Genomic DNA, 16,984 nt, shown 5'->3' on the forward strand with positions numbered 1-16,984 from the left:
AATATTAAATGTACTAATAAATGCATATCAATTTCATTAATAAACTTTCATTTAAATTTCAAAATTATCAAGTTAAAGTTTTATTAGTTTCTTTTATTTACTTATCTAAATTATTTGTTTAAATTTAAAAGAGAAATAAAACACCTTAATTTTTATAATTCAACATTTTTTTCATTTTTCTTATAAATTCAAAGTTCTTAATGTTTAGAATTTTATATTTAATTTTTATTTTAAATAAACTCATGTAATACATGAGTCTCACACCTAGTCATCTTATAAAAGCCAATAAATTCTTGTCAAAATCCAGTATCATTATGAGGGTCGGTTCAAATGTATGTGAGGCCCGAGACGAAAGAAAGAAAGACCCTCAAAGACAAATAAAATAAAGATTAAAAAAAATATCATTTATTCATCGGTACAGACGTTTTCAATTAACAATAACAAACAAGTCAAACTGTTTATCTTTTGAGCTAATTTGAGTTTGAATCAACTTTACGCCCTAAAAATCATTTAGGTAATATATTTTTTTGATAATATATACTACATAGCCCATAAATTTTAGGCTCCCTGGAGATGTGGGCCCTGGGCGGTCGTCCGGGTTGTCCATCGTCTGGACCGGCCTGATCATTATACATCATGCTGAAACAAGAAATATAATAATATAATGATGTTGATTAATGATATAAAAATAGCAAAGTTTATGTAATTTATATATTTACAAATATTGAACTAGTGAATATATTTTCTAAAAATATTTGCACCCTAGCTACAAAGCAGAAAAGCAAGTGAAAAAGACAACAGCAAAGAAACGCCAGGATGTTTTGATATTTCACATGTCCATGTGATCTCCCTAAAATAATTATTGGAAGTATAAATATTATATGCGACGATCAGGTTTTCAAAAAAAAATTAAAAAATAAAATAAAATCAAATCAAAACGATAATTGAATAATCTTGTTATATTCTTTTTCTGGTCACAATATTGTGTGATATTCAGATTTATATGTGTACTGGTAAATTGCAAAAATATTATACTACGTAATATATTCATGAAATGTAAATAAAAAAATGAAAAAAGAAATTAACTAAGAGGATTTATAAAAACCGTTTGGTATAAAGAATAAATACTTCAACCTAATAAATTATAAATTGGCGCTATCAAAGTATAATAATTCTAAGAAAAATGACTTGAGAAGATATCTATTTGTTTTTCTTTTTTAGGCAACATTTAACAAACTTATTAAAAATGTTCAAATGTTACCATTATAATGAATTATGTTACAACTTATTTGGCGTTTTACATGACATATATGTCATTAATTAGGCTTGAAAAACTTAGACTCTTACTGAACGAATAAGTGTCATGATATGTGATTATCAATCGTACTACTTTTAAACAATGTTTGTTTTGTTTGAGGTTTTTGATAGTTTCGAATAGGGATGTTATTCGGGTTGGAACCGAACCGAAACAACCCGAACCCAAATAAACCGAAAACCGAATAAAGGGTAATTGTATGAACCGAAAACCGAACCAAATAAGCAATACGAGTTCGGTTCGGTTCGGGTATTATTCGGTTCGGTTCGGTTCGGTTCCGACCCGAATAACTCAAATAACATGTACAAGATGATTAAGGTGTCAAATAACCCGAATAACCCAAATAACCCAAATTACATTTACAAATAACACATTTAAAGATTGAGTAGTAGATTAAGATACAAATACTTACTTGAGTTTCTTGATTTGGAACCCAATTTTCCATGACTTGAATGGAGTTTGATCACAATAGAAACTAGAAAACGAGGATGAGGAGACGATTTTTTTCCAAACGCAAGGGCTGATTTTTTTTCTTATCGCTAATGGACTTTGAACTTTGAACTAGTGATGATTGATCAAAGATTTCAGGTTATCGCAACTCGCAAGAGCAGCAGATGCAACTCGCAAGGATGAGAAAAACCTCAATCGATCAAAGAGTAATGTCGTCGATTTGGTGTAATACGCTACTATCGATTTGGTGTAATACACTACCGGATGATCGAATATCGATTTCGTTGATTTTTTATGGTGTATTACGTGGGTATTTTGGGTAACGATCGATAGAACACAAGACCGAATAAGCAATCGTGCAAGGGGAAAAAAATGTGAATTTTCATATTCAGTTCGGTCCTTTTGGACCGAATAAGCCCTTATTCGGGTAACCCGGACCGAATAACCCGAAAACCGAATAAGCCTTATATAAATACCCGAAAACCGAATCGAATTGCTTATTCGGGTCTAATTCGGTTCGGTCCGGTTCGGTTTTCGGTTCGATTCGGGTTTTCGGGCCAAATTCTCATCCCTAGTTTCGAACATCCATTTTTAATTAAAAATGTTTTTAACCTTTAAAGGATTCTCATATATTATTTTGTGGCCATATTTCCATAGTAAATGCTAGTCATAATTCGATAGTAAATTTTATAATCGTATTTCTATAGCATATCATAGTCATTTTCCATAGCAAATCCTATAATAAGATTTTTGTAGCCATTTTTCCATCATAAATTTCATAGCTATATTTGTTGGGTTTTATTTAAAAATAGTATATAATAAACTACACGTTTAGCAACATAATGGTTTTAAAATGAATAAACTTAAAATCATTTTAATCCCCCAAATCTCAATTTGCAAAGCATGAAAAGAATAAATCAATCATTCACGGAAAAAACCTACAACATTTGAAGACTTTGATTATCATAGGAGATTGAAAATTGATGAAGTGAGACAAAAACTCCAAAGTTGAAGGTGTATCTACCAAAAGATGTTGGTTTTCACCAATATAATATACTTATGCTTAAAAACATACAAAAAAAACATAAGAGGATATATACAATATTTCAAAAAAAAATATAAATATATTTGTTAACTAAAATGAAAGTTTAGAATTGATCATTGATTAATTAATATTTATGGTAGTAGGTTTTTGCTAAAAATAAATTAGTAAAAAAAAATCAAAAAGCTATAAATATGATAAGTAATCAATAATTATGAATGTTTTAAAAAGAGGCTTAGAAAAATAATACAAACAAATATGAAAAATAAAATCTCTACCAAAAGTGGGGAAATCGATTTATCAAGGTAGTTAGTTTTTCGCTTTGTTCATATTTAGACAATTTCTGTTTTTTATATACATTTAACCATCAAACTTGTTAAATGTGTTTATATATTATCATTGTTACCTCAGATAACCGGTGACAATGGTAATATATTAACACATTTAACAAGTTAAATGATGAAATATATACAAAAAAAAATATCCATAAAAGTCCTAATATTTTGGGAAAATTTTAATAAAGTCTTATATTTTTTTGAATAGAAAAATCCCGACTATTTAACTTTTTGAATAGAAAAGTCCAAGAAACCGGCTAATTTATTCAGTTTATCCTTTTTTGACACGTTCAACAAGTCACGACACTAAATTGTTAAATTTTCAAAAATAATGAGATTTTTTTGTAGATTTCGTCAAAATTTGTATAGAAAAAACATCATAAATGGTCCCTGTGGTTTCATCAGATCTGAAGTTTAGTCATCGTGGTTTAAAAACCTCGTAAATGGTCCCTATGCTTTCAAAACTTTTGACGATTGGTCCTTATTGCTAACAACATTAAGTTTTGTCCGTTAATTGAAGGGTATTTTCGTCATTTCATTACCACAGGGACCATTTATGATGTTTTCTCTTATTAAATATAATCTCTCTCTCTCTCTCTCTCTCTCTCTCTCCAACAGGTGAACATGTACACTTCAAGAATTGTTTCCTTCAACTCCTCTCACCTGTAAATGTTATTGGAAATAAGATTTAGAAGCCAAATAAAGCTAAGGTACTATATATCTAGTTTCTTCCCCAAAATTACATTAATCAGAGAGTTTAAAACGAATGGGGAAGGGACACCCACACCGGGTTTTTTTCCCTAAGAGATTGGGGGTTGTGTCATCAGTTACTGGTAAACTCGATGAACCCTAAATCAAAAAGGCTTGAACTCGGTGAACCCTAAATCTGAAAGGTTTGGACTCGATGGACAAATCTAGAACTGGAGGTGCCGATTTACACATATACAAGCTGTGTTTTTTCATCTTCACAGTACCGAGATAAAAGTTGAGTTTTTCTTCATCCTAACTTCCAAGATGAAGAATGGTGTCGGGAGGTATACAATCTACATGTTGTCGCCCCCAAATTCAGTATACAATCTACACGTTCATCTTGGGTCGATGTGCAGAAACAATTTTATCTTAATTTTTACAAATGATTTCTGAAAATTTCGGTGCTCTCTTACGGTGATGACATATATGATCAAAGAATTAACACCTTTCAGACCACCTTGACTCCCTCTGTTTCTCTCTGTCACACTACTACCTGTCAAAGCCGGATCTAGAAAGTGAATATATTATCGATTTACCTGAAATGAGAAATTTAAGAAAGGTTCGATTTCAGATGATGAAAGTGAGACACATTGATCTAGTCTTAAAAAGAAATGGGGGAGGTGATATCGAATGAGAAAAAGAGGATGATGGGGTAGCGTAGGGTGGTATTTAATCCATTTCTTCTTCACTAGATTTCGTATGATGCATTTGCAATTGTTGGGTTTTATGCGTATGTTTTAAGATGTATTTGCAAATATGGGTTTTTTAATTTCAAGAAGAGAGAGAGAGAGAGAGAGAGAGAGAGAGAGAGAGAGAGAGGTGAGACCTTTTACATATTAAATAATTATTTTTAATATAAAAAATAAAATAAGAGAAAACATCATAAATGATCCTTATGGTAGTGAAATGACGAAAACACCCTTCAGTTAACGGACAAAACTTAACGGAGTTAGCAATAAGGACCCATAGTCAAAAGTTTTGAAAGCACATGGACTATCTATGAGGGTTTTAAACCACAATGATTAAACTTTAGATCTGGAAAAACCACAGGGACCATTTATGATGTTTTTTCATTTGTATATAATGTATAAACATACATACATACATATATTTAGGTATTAATGTATATTTTTTTTAAAGTTTTTATATGTACATGTTTACATATTTTTATGTATTTTAAGTTTATGAACGTATTTACTTACACACACACACACACACACACACACACACATATATATATATATATATATATATATATATATATATATATATATATAGTGTTATGTTTTTTTAATGGATTACGTATTTATATGTATTTTTACTTGATTATGTATTTTTTTAAAGTTTTTTATATAGATGTTTATGCATTTAAAATGTGTAAACATATATTTTTTTTTACATATTTATATGTATTTTTACGTATTTTACATGTTTTATGTGTTTTTTTATGTATCACGTTTTTATATGTATTTTTACGTATTTATGTACTTTTTAAGTTTTTTATATAGATGTTTATATATATATATATATATATATATATATATATATATATATATATATTAAATGTGTAACTGTATTATTTTTATGTATTTATATATTTTTGACTTCAAGTCGTCTTCACTATTTCATCAAATTCTCATAACTTTTTCGAGTATGTCTAGATGATTTTCCTACATACCCACATATTTTAAGCTTTTCCTATTTGTTTATCTTGAAATTAAACATCGAATTAAAAAACAAAATAATTATTTATGCACATACGAAAGCTTGGGGTTCCTTTGAGGCCATATGAGACTGATAAAGATTTTGTATGTGCATAATTATTATTTTGTTTTTTAATTCGATGTTTAATTTGAAGATAATCGAATGAGAAAAACTTAAATTATATGGGTATGTAGGAAAATAATCTACACATTCTCGAAGAAGTTGTGAGAACTGGATGGAATGACAAAGACAACTTGAAGTAAAAATATATAAATACGTAAAAATAATACAATTATACATTTAAAATACATAAAAATATATAAACATCTATATAAAAAACTTAAAAAATTTATAAATACGTAATACATAAAAAAAATACATAAAAATTAAGTAAAATACTTAAAAAGACATATAAATATGTAAGAAATATGTTTATACATTTAAAATATATAAACATCTATATAAAAAACTTTAAAAAAATACATAAGTACATAAAAATACATATAAAACGTAATACATAAAAATATAACACATAAAAAGTATATAAAATACTTAAAAATACATATAAATACGTAAAAAAATACATTAATATTTTTAAATACATAAAATATGTAAGCATATACATATAAAAACTTAAAAAAAATATACATAAATATGTAAAAAAGATGTTTATGCATTATACAAATTTTATTGAAATATACAGAAAAATCTCACCATTTTAAAGAAATTAATGATTTTGTTTGGTAAACTATTCAAGGGAACAAAAAAAAAAAAAAAAAGGATAAAATGAATAAATTAATGGATTTCTTGAGTTTCCTATTTAAAAAGTTAAATAATAGAGATTTTTTTATTGAAAAAGTTTAAAATTTTATTAAAATCTTTTCCAAAACATTAGAAAATTTCCCGTAAACAAAACAAACAAATAAGTAATTTCAAGTCATTTTTTCTTATTTTTTAAAATAAACAATATAAAAATGATTATTCAATTTTCCTAATATTTTTTAACGAAATTATCATGTAAGCTCTAACAGCAAGTTGATGTGAACTGTCGGTGGTCAGTAGTACCCCACACACCCTTTTTCTCTTTCTGTGATATACCGTCACACTACCTCTTCATCTCCCCATCTCTCTCTCTCTCTCTCTCTCTCTCTCTCTCTCTCTCTCTCTCTCTCTCTCTCACACACACACACACCCATCGGGTCCTCTTCACTTGTCTGCTACGAAACCCATCAAATGCGTTGAGAAAACAGTAGATCTATTCCCCTGGATCTCCCACAGTGGTTAGAACTCATTAATCACCAGATTTTGCTCAACATTCTCTGCATTCATTGAATTCATTTGCTTTTGTTGATTCTACAGTAATCTCGGATCTTATCATTGCATTTTTGTGAATAAATTTGGTCGACTGAATGTATAATATGTTGACACGATTGACTGAATTTGACCTTGGAAATGATTTTTTTCAATTCGGATTACAATAGGTGATCCACTCTTTTCTTTACCGAGTCATTTCCCGAATTGGGATTCCAGTACTTGATCTACTATCTTGTTTACAATTCGGAAGAATTTTAGGTTGATTTTGTAGGCGGTTGATAAGTCTTTAAGCTAATGGTCCAATTAAGTAAATTTACGATGTAATTGATAGGTTTTCTTGGATCATTTCCGCAGGCAGCTATCAAGTCTAGTTTTTGGCTGCGATTCGGAGTTGGAGGTTGATCTGCTTCGGATTTGAATGGCCGCTACTGTAGGTTGGGCGTATTCTTCCAGCAGTAATGGCAGCAGTCTTGCCACGAATGATCTGGTAGTCACTTAATTCTATATTTGTAATTCAAGTACGTTAACTTTATATTAAAATTATTGACAATCTCATATTTTTTAACTAAATTCAGGATAGAAATGGGGATAGACCTCATGATATAGAACCTGCAACTCCCCAATCCCTTATAAAGATGAGTTCGAGGTCAGTTTAATTACTTCATGCAGTTTGTTACTTGTTAGGTAATTTGTTCCTAGTTATCTAATTGGTGTAAATAGAGGTAGTTATTTGTTGTAAAGTATGTATTACCTTGCTTTCCAATAGAAAGTATCCATGTCTTGTTTGTATGATTGAAATGGTGTGTTTTTATACACAAGATTTGGATTTATCTGCATTTCTCTTTGGAGTTTACTTTGAGTTCAAATCCCTATTCACATGCTCTTTGTTCAAGGTCTTCCTAGTCAAGTGTCCATTTAGATTGCCAAATTTTTACCACGTGAATCATAATCTCATAGCTAATGAAAAACATGAATTCTTAGTCTCAATAATTAAAATTTATAAATTTGGCTACCATTGTGCCTACTTCAATCATACAGATCATACTTAAGCCCTTCTCTCTCTCTCTCTCTCCCTCTCTCTATAACTTTTGCCTTTTGCATACACTTCACCAATTGGTTCTGGTATAATTTAGGGCTCAATTCTGGCCATCAATTGTGATTTGATGTACTGGTGTATACTTCTTGACATATATAAGGGTTGAATGAAAAAAATAACAACCTACTTTGATTTATATGTATGTTATAGCATTCTACTTTCTCTTTACAACATTGTGTTTTGAAAACTCTATCCAATTATAACAAAATTTTCCAAATACATTGCAATTAAACATATTTTTCAAAGTACAATGCCATAATAAGAAAAAATTTGAAAGCACAATGTCTTGTCAAGAATTTATTTTATGAAAGTATACTGCTCTAACTGAAGTAAAATGTATTAATAAGAAAAAACTTGAAAGTACAATACTATAATGGCAAGAACTGAAAGTTATATCCTATAATAAACAAATAATGAAAAACGGTAGCTATTTTGTTCATTTAGCCCTGTATGTAATGATCAAGAGATGACACATTTGCTTTACAACAGGAAATTGTTTTGAATATTTGCCAATGTATAAATTTCTGGCTGACATATTATCCTGATTTGTCTTGTTGGATGTGTCATTCATGATATTCAATATATTTCTCATAAAATATAATGAAAAGGGTTAATGTCATAAATGGGTAACAAACTATATTCTTTCTTTACAGAACACCATTGTTATAAATCAGTACCATTAGAACGGAAGCAACTGCACTTTTTGTTCACAAAATACCATTAAAAATCATAAAAACAAGGTATTTTGTGAACAAAAAATCCCAGTTGCTTACCTTCTGGATTGAACTTTTCAAAACAATTGTGTTTTGTAAATAAAAAAGTATAAAAAGTTAAAAAAAACTCAAGACCATAATACTCTATCTGTATATTTCAGAGGGGGTAATAGCATGGAGGATCCAGATGGGACATTAGCAAGTGTTGCTCAATGCATAGAGCAATTACGCCAAACTTCATTATCTGCACAGGACAAAGAGTACAACTTGAAACAATTACTAGAGCTGATAGATACACGTGCAAACGCATTTAGTGCAGTTGGATCTCATTCTCAAGCAGTTCCAGTATTAGTCTCTCTCCTAAGATCCGGATCACTTGGAGTAAAAATGCAAGCAGCTACTGTTTTAGGCTCATTATGTAAAGAAAACGAATTACGTGTCAAAGTACTACTCGGGGGCTGTATTCCTCCGCTTCTCGGCCTTCTGAAGTCTAGTTCAGTCGAAGGAAGAATCGCAGGTGCAAAGACCATTTATGCTGTTTCTCAAGGTGGAGCCAAAGATCACGTGGGGTCCAAAATCTTTTCCACTGAAGGGGTAGTCCCAGTGCTATGGGAGCAGCTAGAAAAAGGGCTCAAAGGTGGGCATTTAGTCGATGATTTGTTGACTGGTGCTTTAAGAAATTTGTGTAGCAGTACAGAAGGGTTCTGGTCTGCAACGATAAAATCCGGGGGTGAAGTTATACTCGTGAAGCTACTTGCAACCGAACAATCTACAACTCAAGCAAACGTTTGCTTTTTACTAGCTTCTTTAATGATGGAGGATGCTTCAGTGTGTTCTAGAATTGTTGATGCTGAAGCAACCAAACTACTTTTGAAGCTTCTAGGCCCTGGTAATGAAGCTCCGGTAAGAGCACAAGCAGCCGCAGCTTTAAAATCTCTTTCGGCTCAATGCAAAGAAGCAAGGAGAGAGATTGCTAGCTCTAGTGGTATCCCTTCTCTTATCAATGCAACAATAGCTCCTTCAAAGGAGTTCATGCAAGGTGAACACGCGCAAGCTTTACAAGAAAACGCAATGTGTGCTCTTGCGAATATCTCCGGAGGGTTGTCTTATGTCATCTCGAGCCTCGGTCAAAGTCTGGATTCGTGCGCGTCGCCTGCACAGACTGCTGATACTTTAGGGGCTCTGGCGTCTGCGCTTATGATATATGACAATAAAGCGGAAACTAGTAAAGCTTCGGATCCGGTTGATGTCGAGTTGACTTTGGTCAAACAGTTTAAGCCTCGTGTACCGTTTTTAGTCCAAGAACGCACGATTGAAGCTCTCGCGAGTTTATACGGAAACGCGACGCTTTCGACGAAACTCGCGAATTCAGATTCGAAACGTTTGTTGGTTGGGTTGATTACAATGGCAACGAATGAAGTTCAAGACGAATTGATAAAATCTTTGTTGATTCTTTGCAAAAACGAAGGTAGTTTATGGTACGCGCTTCAAGGTCGGGAAGGGATTCAGATGTTGATTTCTCTTCTTGGACTTTCGTCTGAACAACAACAAGAGTGTGCAGTTGCGTTGCTTTGTCTTTTATCGAATGAAAATGACGAAAGCAAATGGGCGATTACGGCTGCTGGTGGTATCCCGCCACTTGTTCAAATCCTGGAAACCGGATCTCCAAAAGCGAAAGAAGATTCCGCCACGATTCTTGGGAATCTTTGTAATCACAGTGAAGATATACGCGAATGTGTCGAGAGTGCTGATGCTGTTCCTGCTTTGTTATGGCTGTTGAAGAATGGAAGCTCAAACGGGAAAGAAATCGCAGCCAAGACTTTGAACCATTTAATTCACAAATCAGATACCGCAACCATAAGTCAACTGACCGCATTGTTGACCAGTGAACTTCCAGAATCCAAAGTTTACGTTCTAGACGCGTTAAAAAGTTTACTTTCCACGGCCCCACTTCAAGATCTGTTACGTGAAGGCAGTGCTTCGAATGACGCAATCGAGACGATTATCAAGATTCTAAACTCTACAAAAGAAGAGACTCGTGCCAAGTCAGCATCGGCTCTTGCGGGAATCTTTAGTAAGCGGAAGGATTTGCGTGAAAGCAGTGTGGCTGTGAAAACTCTTTGGTCTGTGATGAAGCTTTTGAACTCCGAATCCGAAAGCATATTAGCGGAATCTTCCGGATGCCTTGCTGCAATCTTTTTATCCATTAGAGAAAACCGCGATGTGGCTGCTGTTGCTAGAGACACACTGACTCCATTATTATCACTCGCAATCTCTTCAGTTCTGCAAGTCGCTGAACAGGCTGTTTGTGCCTTAGCAAATCTCTTACTGGATTCTGAAGTTTCAGAAAAAGCTGTTCCCGAAGATTTCATTATGCCTGCCACTAGAGTTCTTCTAGAAGGCGAGTCCACAGGTAGGACCCATGCAGCAGCAGGGATTGCCCGGCTTCTTAACTCACGCCAAACTGATTCCACCTTAACAGACTATGTGAATCGCACTGGAACAGTTTTAGCACTTGTATCTTTCATCAAAACCACAAGTTCTGGCTCTGATGCCATGTCAGAGGCGATAAACGCGCTCGCTATTTTGTCTAGATTGAAAGGGTCAACCGGGCAGGTCAAACCCGCATGGGCAGTGCTTACGGAATACCCAGATAGCATACACCCTATTGTGTCATGCATTTCGGGTGCGAGTTCTCTCTTACAAGATAAAGCAGTTGAAATTTTGTCAAGGCTTTGTCATGCACAGAGTGTGGTTTTGGGAAATTCAATCACAAGTATTTCTGGTTGTGTTTCATCGATTGCAAGTCGGGTGGTTTATTCTTCGAATCCAACGGTGAAAATTGGTGGAACTGCGCTTCTTGTTTGTGCTACAAAAGTGAATATTCAAAGAGTTGTGGAGGATCTTCATGAACTACAGTTACATGCTTCTTTGATGCAGTCTCTTGTCTTGATGCTAAGTTTGCCAAAGGGTTCTCATTTGGGAGACATGGAGGATAAAGAGACTATTAGTATCTGCAGAGATTTTGAAGAAGGAATAGCTAGTGAAAAAGTGACAAGTACATCGGTTATATATGGCGCTAATATTGCTATATGGTTACTCTCTGCTATTGCTAGTCATGATGATAAAAGTAAAGCTGAAATTATGGAGGCTGGAGCTGTAGAAGTTGTCACTGAGCGAATCTCACAATGTTTGTCACAGTATGGTCAGGTATGCTATCTGCTTAAATTCATAGTACACTTCAATAACATAAGTTTAAAGATATAAAGATATTTCCTTCTGCTTCATATACAGTTTGACGTGAACGAAGATAGCAGCATATGGATATGCGCACTACTACTTGCTATTTTATTTCAAGACAGAGACATCATCCGTTCAAACTCAACAATAAAAGCCATACCAACACTCGCGAGTTTATTAAGATCAGAGGACTCAGCCAATCGATACTTTGCTGCCCAAGCCATAACAAGCCTAGTCTGCAACGGAAGCAGGGGAACACTTTTATCCGTTGCCAACTCAGGAGCCGCAATCGGTCTCATTTCATTACTCGGATGTGCCGATTCCGATATACGCGATCTTCTAGAACTCTCCGAAGAGTTTGCTTTAGTCCCTTACCCAGAACAAGTCGCCCTCGAGAGGCTATTCAGAGTCGATGATATCAGAGTCGGTGTCACTTCCCGGAAAGCAATTCCAGCTTTAGTTGATCTCCTCAAACCAATCCCAGATCGCCCAGGGGCACCTTTTTTGGCACTAAACCTTCTAATTCAACTTTCCAATGACTGCCCTTCGAATAAAACAGTCATGGTGGAATCCGGGGCTTTGGAGGCATTAACAAAGTACCTCTCACTGGGCCCACAAGACGCCCCTGAGGAAGCTGCTACTGATCTACTCGGAATCCTGTTTAGCTCTCCGGAAATACGAAAACACGAGTCTTCTTTTTACGCTGTGAGTCAGCTTATCGCTGTGTTACGAATGGGGGGTCGGGGTGCGAGATACAGCGCGGCTAAAGCGTTAGAGAATCTGTTCCATGCCGATCACATTAGAAACGCGGATTCCGCCCGCCAAGCTGTACAACCGTTGGTGGAAGTTTTGAACACCGGATTGGAAAAGGAACGACATGCCGCCATTGCTGCACTTGTTAGACTGCTCAGCGATAACCCATCCGGAGTACTCGCTGTTGCAGATGTCGAACTCAATGCGGTCGATGTCCTTTGTAGAATTCTCTCATCGAACTGTTCGATGGATTTGAAAGGCGATGCAGCGGAGTTATGCTGTGTACTTTTCGGGAACACAAGAATCCGGTCAACTATTGCAGCTGCCCGATGTGTCGAGCCTCTAATTGCCCTTCTCGTATCCGAACTAAGCCCTGCCCAGAATTCGGTTGTCCGGGCACTCGATAGGCTCGTGGATGACGAAAATTTAGCCGAGTTAGTCGCAGCACACGGTGCGATAATCCCTCTTGTCGGGCTTCTGTATGGCAAAAACTACATGCTACACGAGGCGAGTTCTAGAGCTCTTGTTAAATTGGGAAAAGACCGACCTTCTTCTAAAATGGACATGGTGAAAGCCGGTGTAATCGAAAGCATACTCGATATCCTCCATGAAGCACCGGATTTTCTCTGTGCAGCTTTCGCTGAACTTCTCCGAATACTAACCAACAATGCCACTATAGCAAAAGGACAATCCGCATCAAAAGTCGTGGAACCTCTTTTCTCATTGCTGACCAAACCCGAGTTCGGGCCAGACGGGCAGCATAGCGCGTTGCAGGTTCTCGTGAATATTCTAGAACATCCCCAGTGTCGGGCGGACTACACATTAACCGCTCACCAAGCCATCGAACCGCTCATCCCGCTACTCGATTCCCCCGTCCCTGCTGTCCAACAGTTATCCGCCGAGCTTCTATCTCATCTCCTCCTCGAAGAACATTACCAAAAAGACGCGATGTCACAACAAGTAATCGGCCCGTTAATGCGTGTTCTTGGATCCGGTATTCCAATTTTACAACAACGAGCTGTGAAGGCTCTCGTGAGTATCGCGTTAACTTGGCCTAACGAAATTGCAAAAGAAGGCGGTGTGGCTGAGCTTTCGAAAGTTATTCTCGCATCCGACCCCTCTCTTCCACACGCGTTATGGGAATCCGCGGCTGCGGTTTTATCGAGCATTCTACAGTTCAGTTCCGAGTTCTATTTAGAAGTCCCAATCGCGGTGTTGGTCCGTTTACTCCGGTCAGGCTCCGAGGCAACTGTAATCGGTGCCCTAAACGCGCTTCTTGTCCTCGAAAGCGACGATTCCACAACGGCTCTAGCCATGGCTGAAAGTGGTGCGATTGAAGCTCTGTTGGAGCTTCTAAGGTGTCACCAATGTGAGGAAACCGCAGCCAGGCTTCTAGAAGTGTTGCTAAACAATGTAAAGATCAGGGAAACTAGAGCCACAAAAACAGCTATCTTACCGCTTTCTCAATACCTTTTGGAGCAACAAACTCAAGGTCAACAGGCTCGATTGTTGGCGACTCTTGCTCTTGGGGATTTGTTCCAGAACGAGACTTTAGCGCGATCTGCTGATGCGGTTGTTGCGTGTCGGGCTTTGGTGAATTTGCTTGAAGACCAACCTTCGGAAGAAATGAAAGTTGTGGCGATTTGTGCTTTGCAGAATCTTGTGATGCATAGTCGATCGAATAAAAGAGCAGTTGCGGAAGCTGGAGGGGTTCAGGTTGTGCTTGATTTGATTGGTTCGGGTGATACAGATACATCGATCCAAGCTGCAATGTTTATCAAGCTTCTTTTTTCCAACAATACCATCCAAGAATATGCATCTAGTGAGACTGTTAGAGCTATAACCGGTAATTAAATCTTAATAAGAAAAAATTGAAAATACAATGCTATATTGCCTTTAATTTATCTCCTTCTGCTGATCTTTCATCTCTTATTGCAGCTGCTATCGAAAAAGATTTATGGGCAACAGGAACAGTCCATGAGGAATATTTAAAAGCCCTAAACGCACTTTTCGGAAACTTCCCACGTTTAAGAGCCTCTGAACCCGCAACATTAAGCATCCCACATTTGGTGACATCACTCAAAACCGGCTCAGAAGCAACACAAGAAGCTGCATTGGACGCGCTATTTCTTCTGAGGCTAGCGTGGTCTGCATGCCCTGCTGATGTCTCCAGATCACAATCAAATGCTGCTGCAGATGCAATACCTTTGTTGCAGTACTTGATCCAGTCGGGCCCACCTCGGTTTCAAGAAAAAGCCGAGTTTTTGTTGCAGTGTTTACCCGGGACATTAACTGTTATAATTAAACGCGGGAATAATATGAAACAATCCGTGGGAAATCCGAGTGTCTACTGCAAGCTTACACTTGGGAACACTCCTTCCAGGCAAACCAAGGTACATTTATAATTTATTAATTTTATAAACTATATTTTTATTGAAATTCAAAAGTTTAGTTATTAATTTCTTGTTGAATTTTTTTTCTTTAGGTGGTTGCAACAGGTCCTAATCCAGAGTGGGATGAGAACTTTGTTTGGTCCTTTGAAAGTCCTCCTAAAGGCCAGAAGCTACATATCTCATGCAAAAATAAAAGCAAGATGGGAAAGGTAGCTTTTTCATATAAGCCTAGTTTCAATTTTTAAAACTTATATTTGTTTTTATCAGAGTTTTGAATGCATAGATGATGATTAAACGAAAGAAGGGGGCTGGGGTTCTAGTCATAGGATAAAGTTTACAATATTTTGACCCACCAAAAAACGTGGGACAGATTCACTTTAGAATTCTCGTCTGTAGAAAAGACGTGAATGCCCTCTTCATTCTGATCTCGAAAATATCGCTACAAATCTTGTCATGTCCTGTATAGTCTTTTCCTATGTAACAACTAACAAATGCATTACTATAACTGGATAGATTTTTCAAAGTACACTGTCTTAATAAGAAAAAAATTGAAGTACAATGCTACAATATAAAAGAAATGATAGTAGGATGCTTCAATAACTGAATATTAAGTCCATTAAGTCAAAATAAACAACACATGGAGGATTTTATATTTCATATTTTGTTTGTGCAGAGTTCATTTGGGAAGGTAACGATACAGATTGACCGAGTGGTGATGCTGGGGGCAGTGGCGGGCGAGTATGCTTTGTTGCCCGAAAGCAAAAATGGTGCCTCGAGGAATCTTGAAATAGAATTTCAATGGTCAAACAAGTAATTTAATTTTAAAACCGTTTTTTTTGTATATAAATTTTTGAAAAAGAATGATACTTGTTATATTGTAGATTTCAAAGTATAGGTTAAAGAACAATTGTTTCTTGTAATTGTTGTGTTGTAATGTTATGATTTGAACTGGACCCGGCTTGTGTTTGCGGTGCCTTTTTGTTGTTGCTTGTGAGATGTGTGAATGTTAGTTTAAACTGATGTGTTTTTTAATTCTTTATTTGACAAAGGGGTACCAAAGTAATGAGAAATTTGTTGGTTGGATTATGTATTGTATTAGGGTTCTTTTTATTTTTAATCATTTGCATGGAAAGTAAGTTTTTGTTTAGGCATGGTACTAGCAAAACACATTTGGGTTTAGGTTTCGGTAAAGATTTTGGGAAAATGCCTTACCTGAATTATGTGGAGCGACATACCATTGCGCACTTTGTCAAAACAAGGATGTTAAAATCACGATTTGACCGTAGTTATGAAAAATGAGTTGGATTGTATTTCGGGTAGGATCCGATCTGATTCTACCTTCCATTGATTTTTTCTTTTAAATGAGTTTACCACTTTATGTCTTTTACTATTTATTAGTTTACCGTTTATCATTTTATGTTGTGAGCTGAGAATTTTTTGAAGTTTTTATAACTTTTGAACGGAAAACTGAATCTTTAAGATATTTTTTATGTTTTTAAATTATAAGTTAAAATTATGTTTTATTTTGTGGGATCTTAGGATTTCGATCCCGATTTTGCAAATCCAAAAACAATCATATGTAGGATTTGATCTTGACAACCTTGTGTCAAAAGGTTAAAGTTGGGAGGTATGTAAGCCTTTATACATGTAGAAACCTATGTAGCACATTCCTTCCACGCGTGAACACCGCCCCCAAAGGGCGTAGATGTCTTGTGGAGTGCTACCGTTCACAGAAGATCACAAAGAAATTGATTGGTTGGGAGTTCTTCTTTTCTCTCCTTCCCTCTCTTTATGCGTGACCGGTTGGGAGTTCTTCTTCTCTCTCCTTCCCTCTCTTTATGCGTGACCACTCCCCTGGTGCTGTAATGGTGTATGTGGA

The 16,984-nt window shown here is 35.6% G+C and overlaps 1 protein-coding gene across 2 annotated transcripts; it reads left to right on the forward strand.

Annotated features, from left to right (window-relative positions):
* Positions 1-6,753: 6,753 nt before the first annotated feature.
* LOC111882881 (protein CELLULOSE SYNTHASE INTERACTIVE 1) lies at positions 6,754-16,191 on the forward strand. Of its 2 annotated transcripts, none has more exons than XM_023879255.3 (8): positions 6,754-6,876; positions 7,242-7,397; positions 7,486-7,556; positions 8,881-11,929; positions 12,014-14,558; positions 14,651-15,105; positions 15,198-15,314; positions 15,779-16,191. In XM_023879255.3, exons 2-8 carry the CDS (start codon positions 7,329-7,331, stop codon positions 15,917-15,919), a joined length of 6,447 nt encoding a protein of 2,148 aa, XP_023735023.1. In that variant the 5' UTR covers positions 6,754-6,876; positions 7,242-7,328; the 3' UTR covers positions 15,920-16,191. The 2 variants fall into 2 exon arrangements, with proteins under 2 accessions (XP_023735023.1, XP_023735022.1); XM_023879254.3 differs by lacking the exon at positions 6,754-6,876 and adding an exon at positions 6,889-7,077 and having other exon boundaries at positions 7,265-7,397.
* The last annotated feature ends 793 nt before the right edge of the window (positions 16,192-16,984 follow it).

Source organism: Lactuca sativa, chromosome 4, assembly GCF_002870075.4.
Source record: "Lactuca sativa cultivar Salinas chromosome 4, Lsat_Salinas_v11, whole genome shotgun sequence".
Classification (NCBI taxonomy): domain Eukaryota; kingdom Viridiplantae; phylum Streptophyta; class Magnoliopsida; order Asterales; family Asteraceae; genus Lactuca; species Lactuca sativa.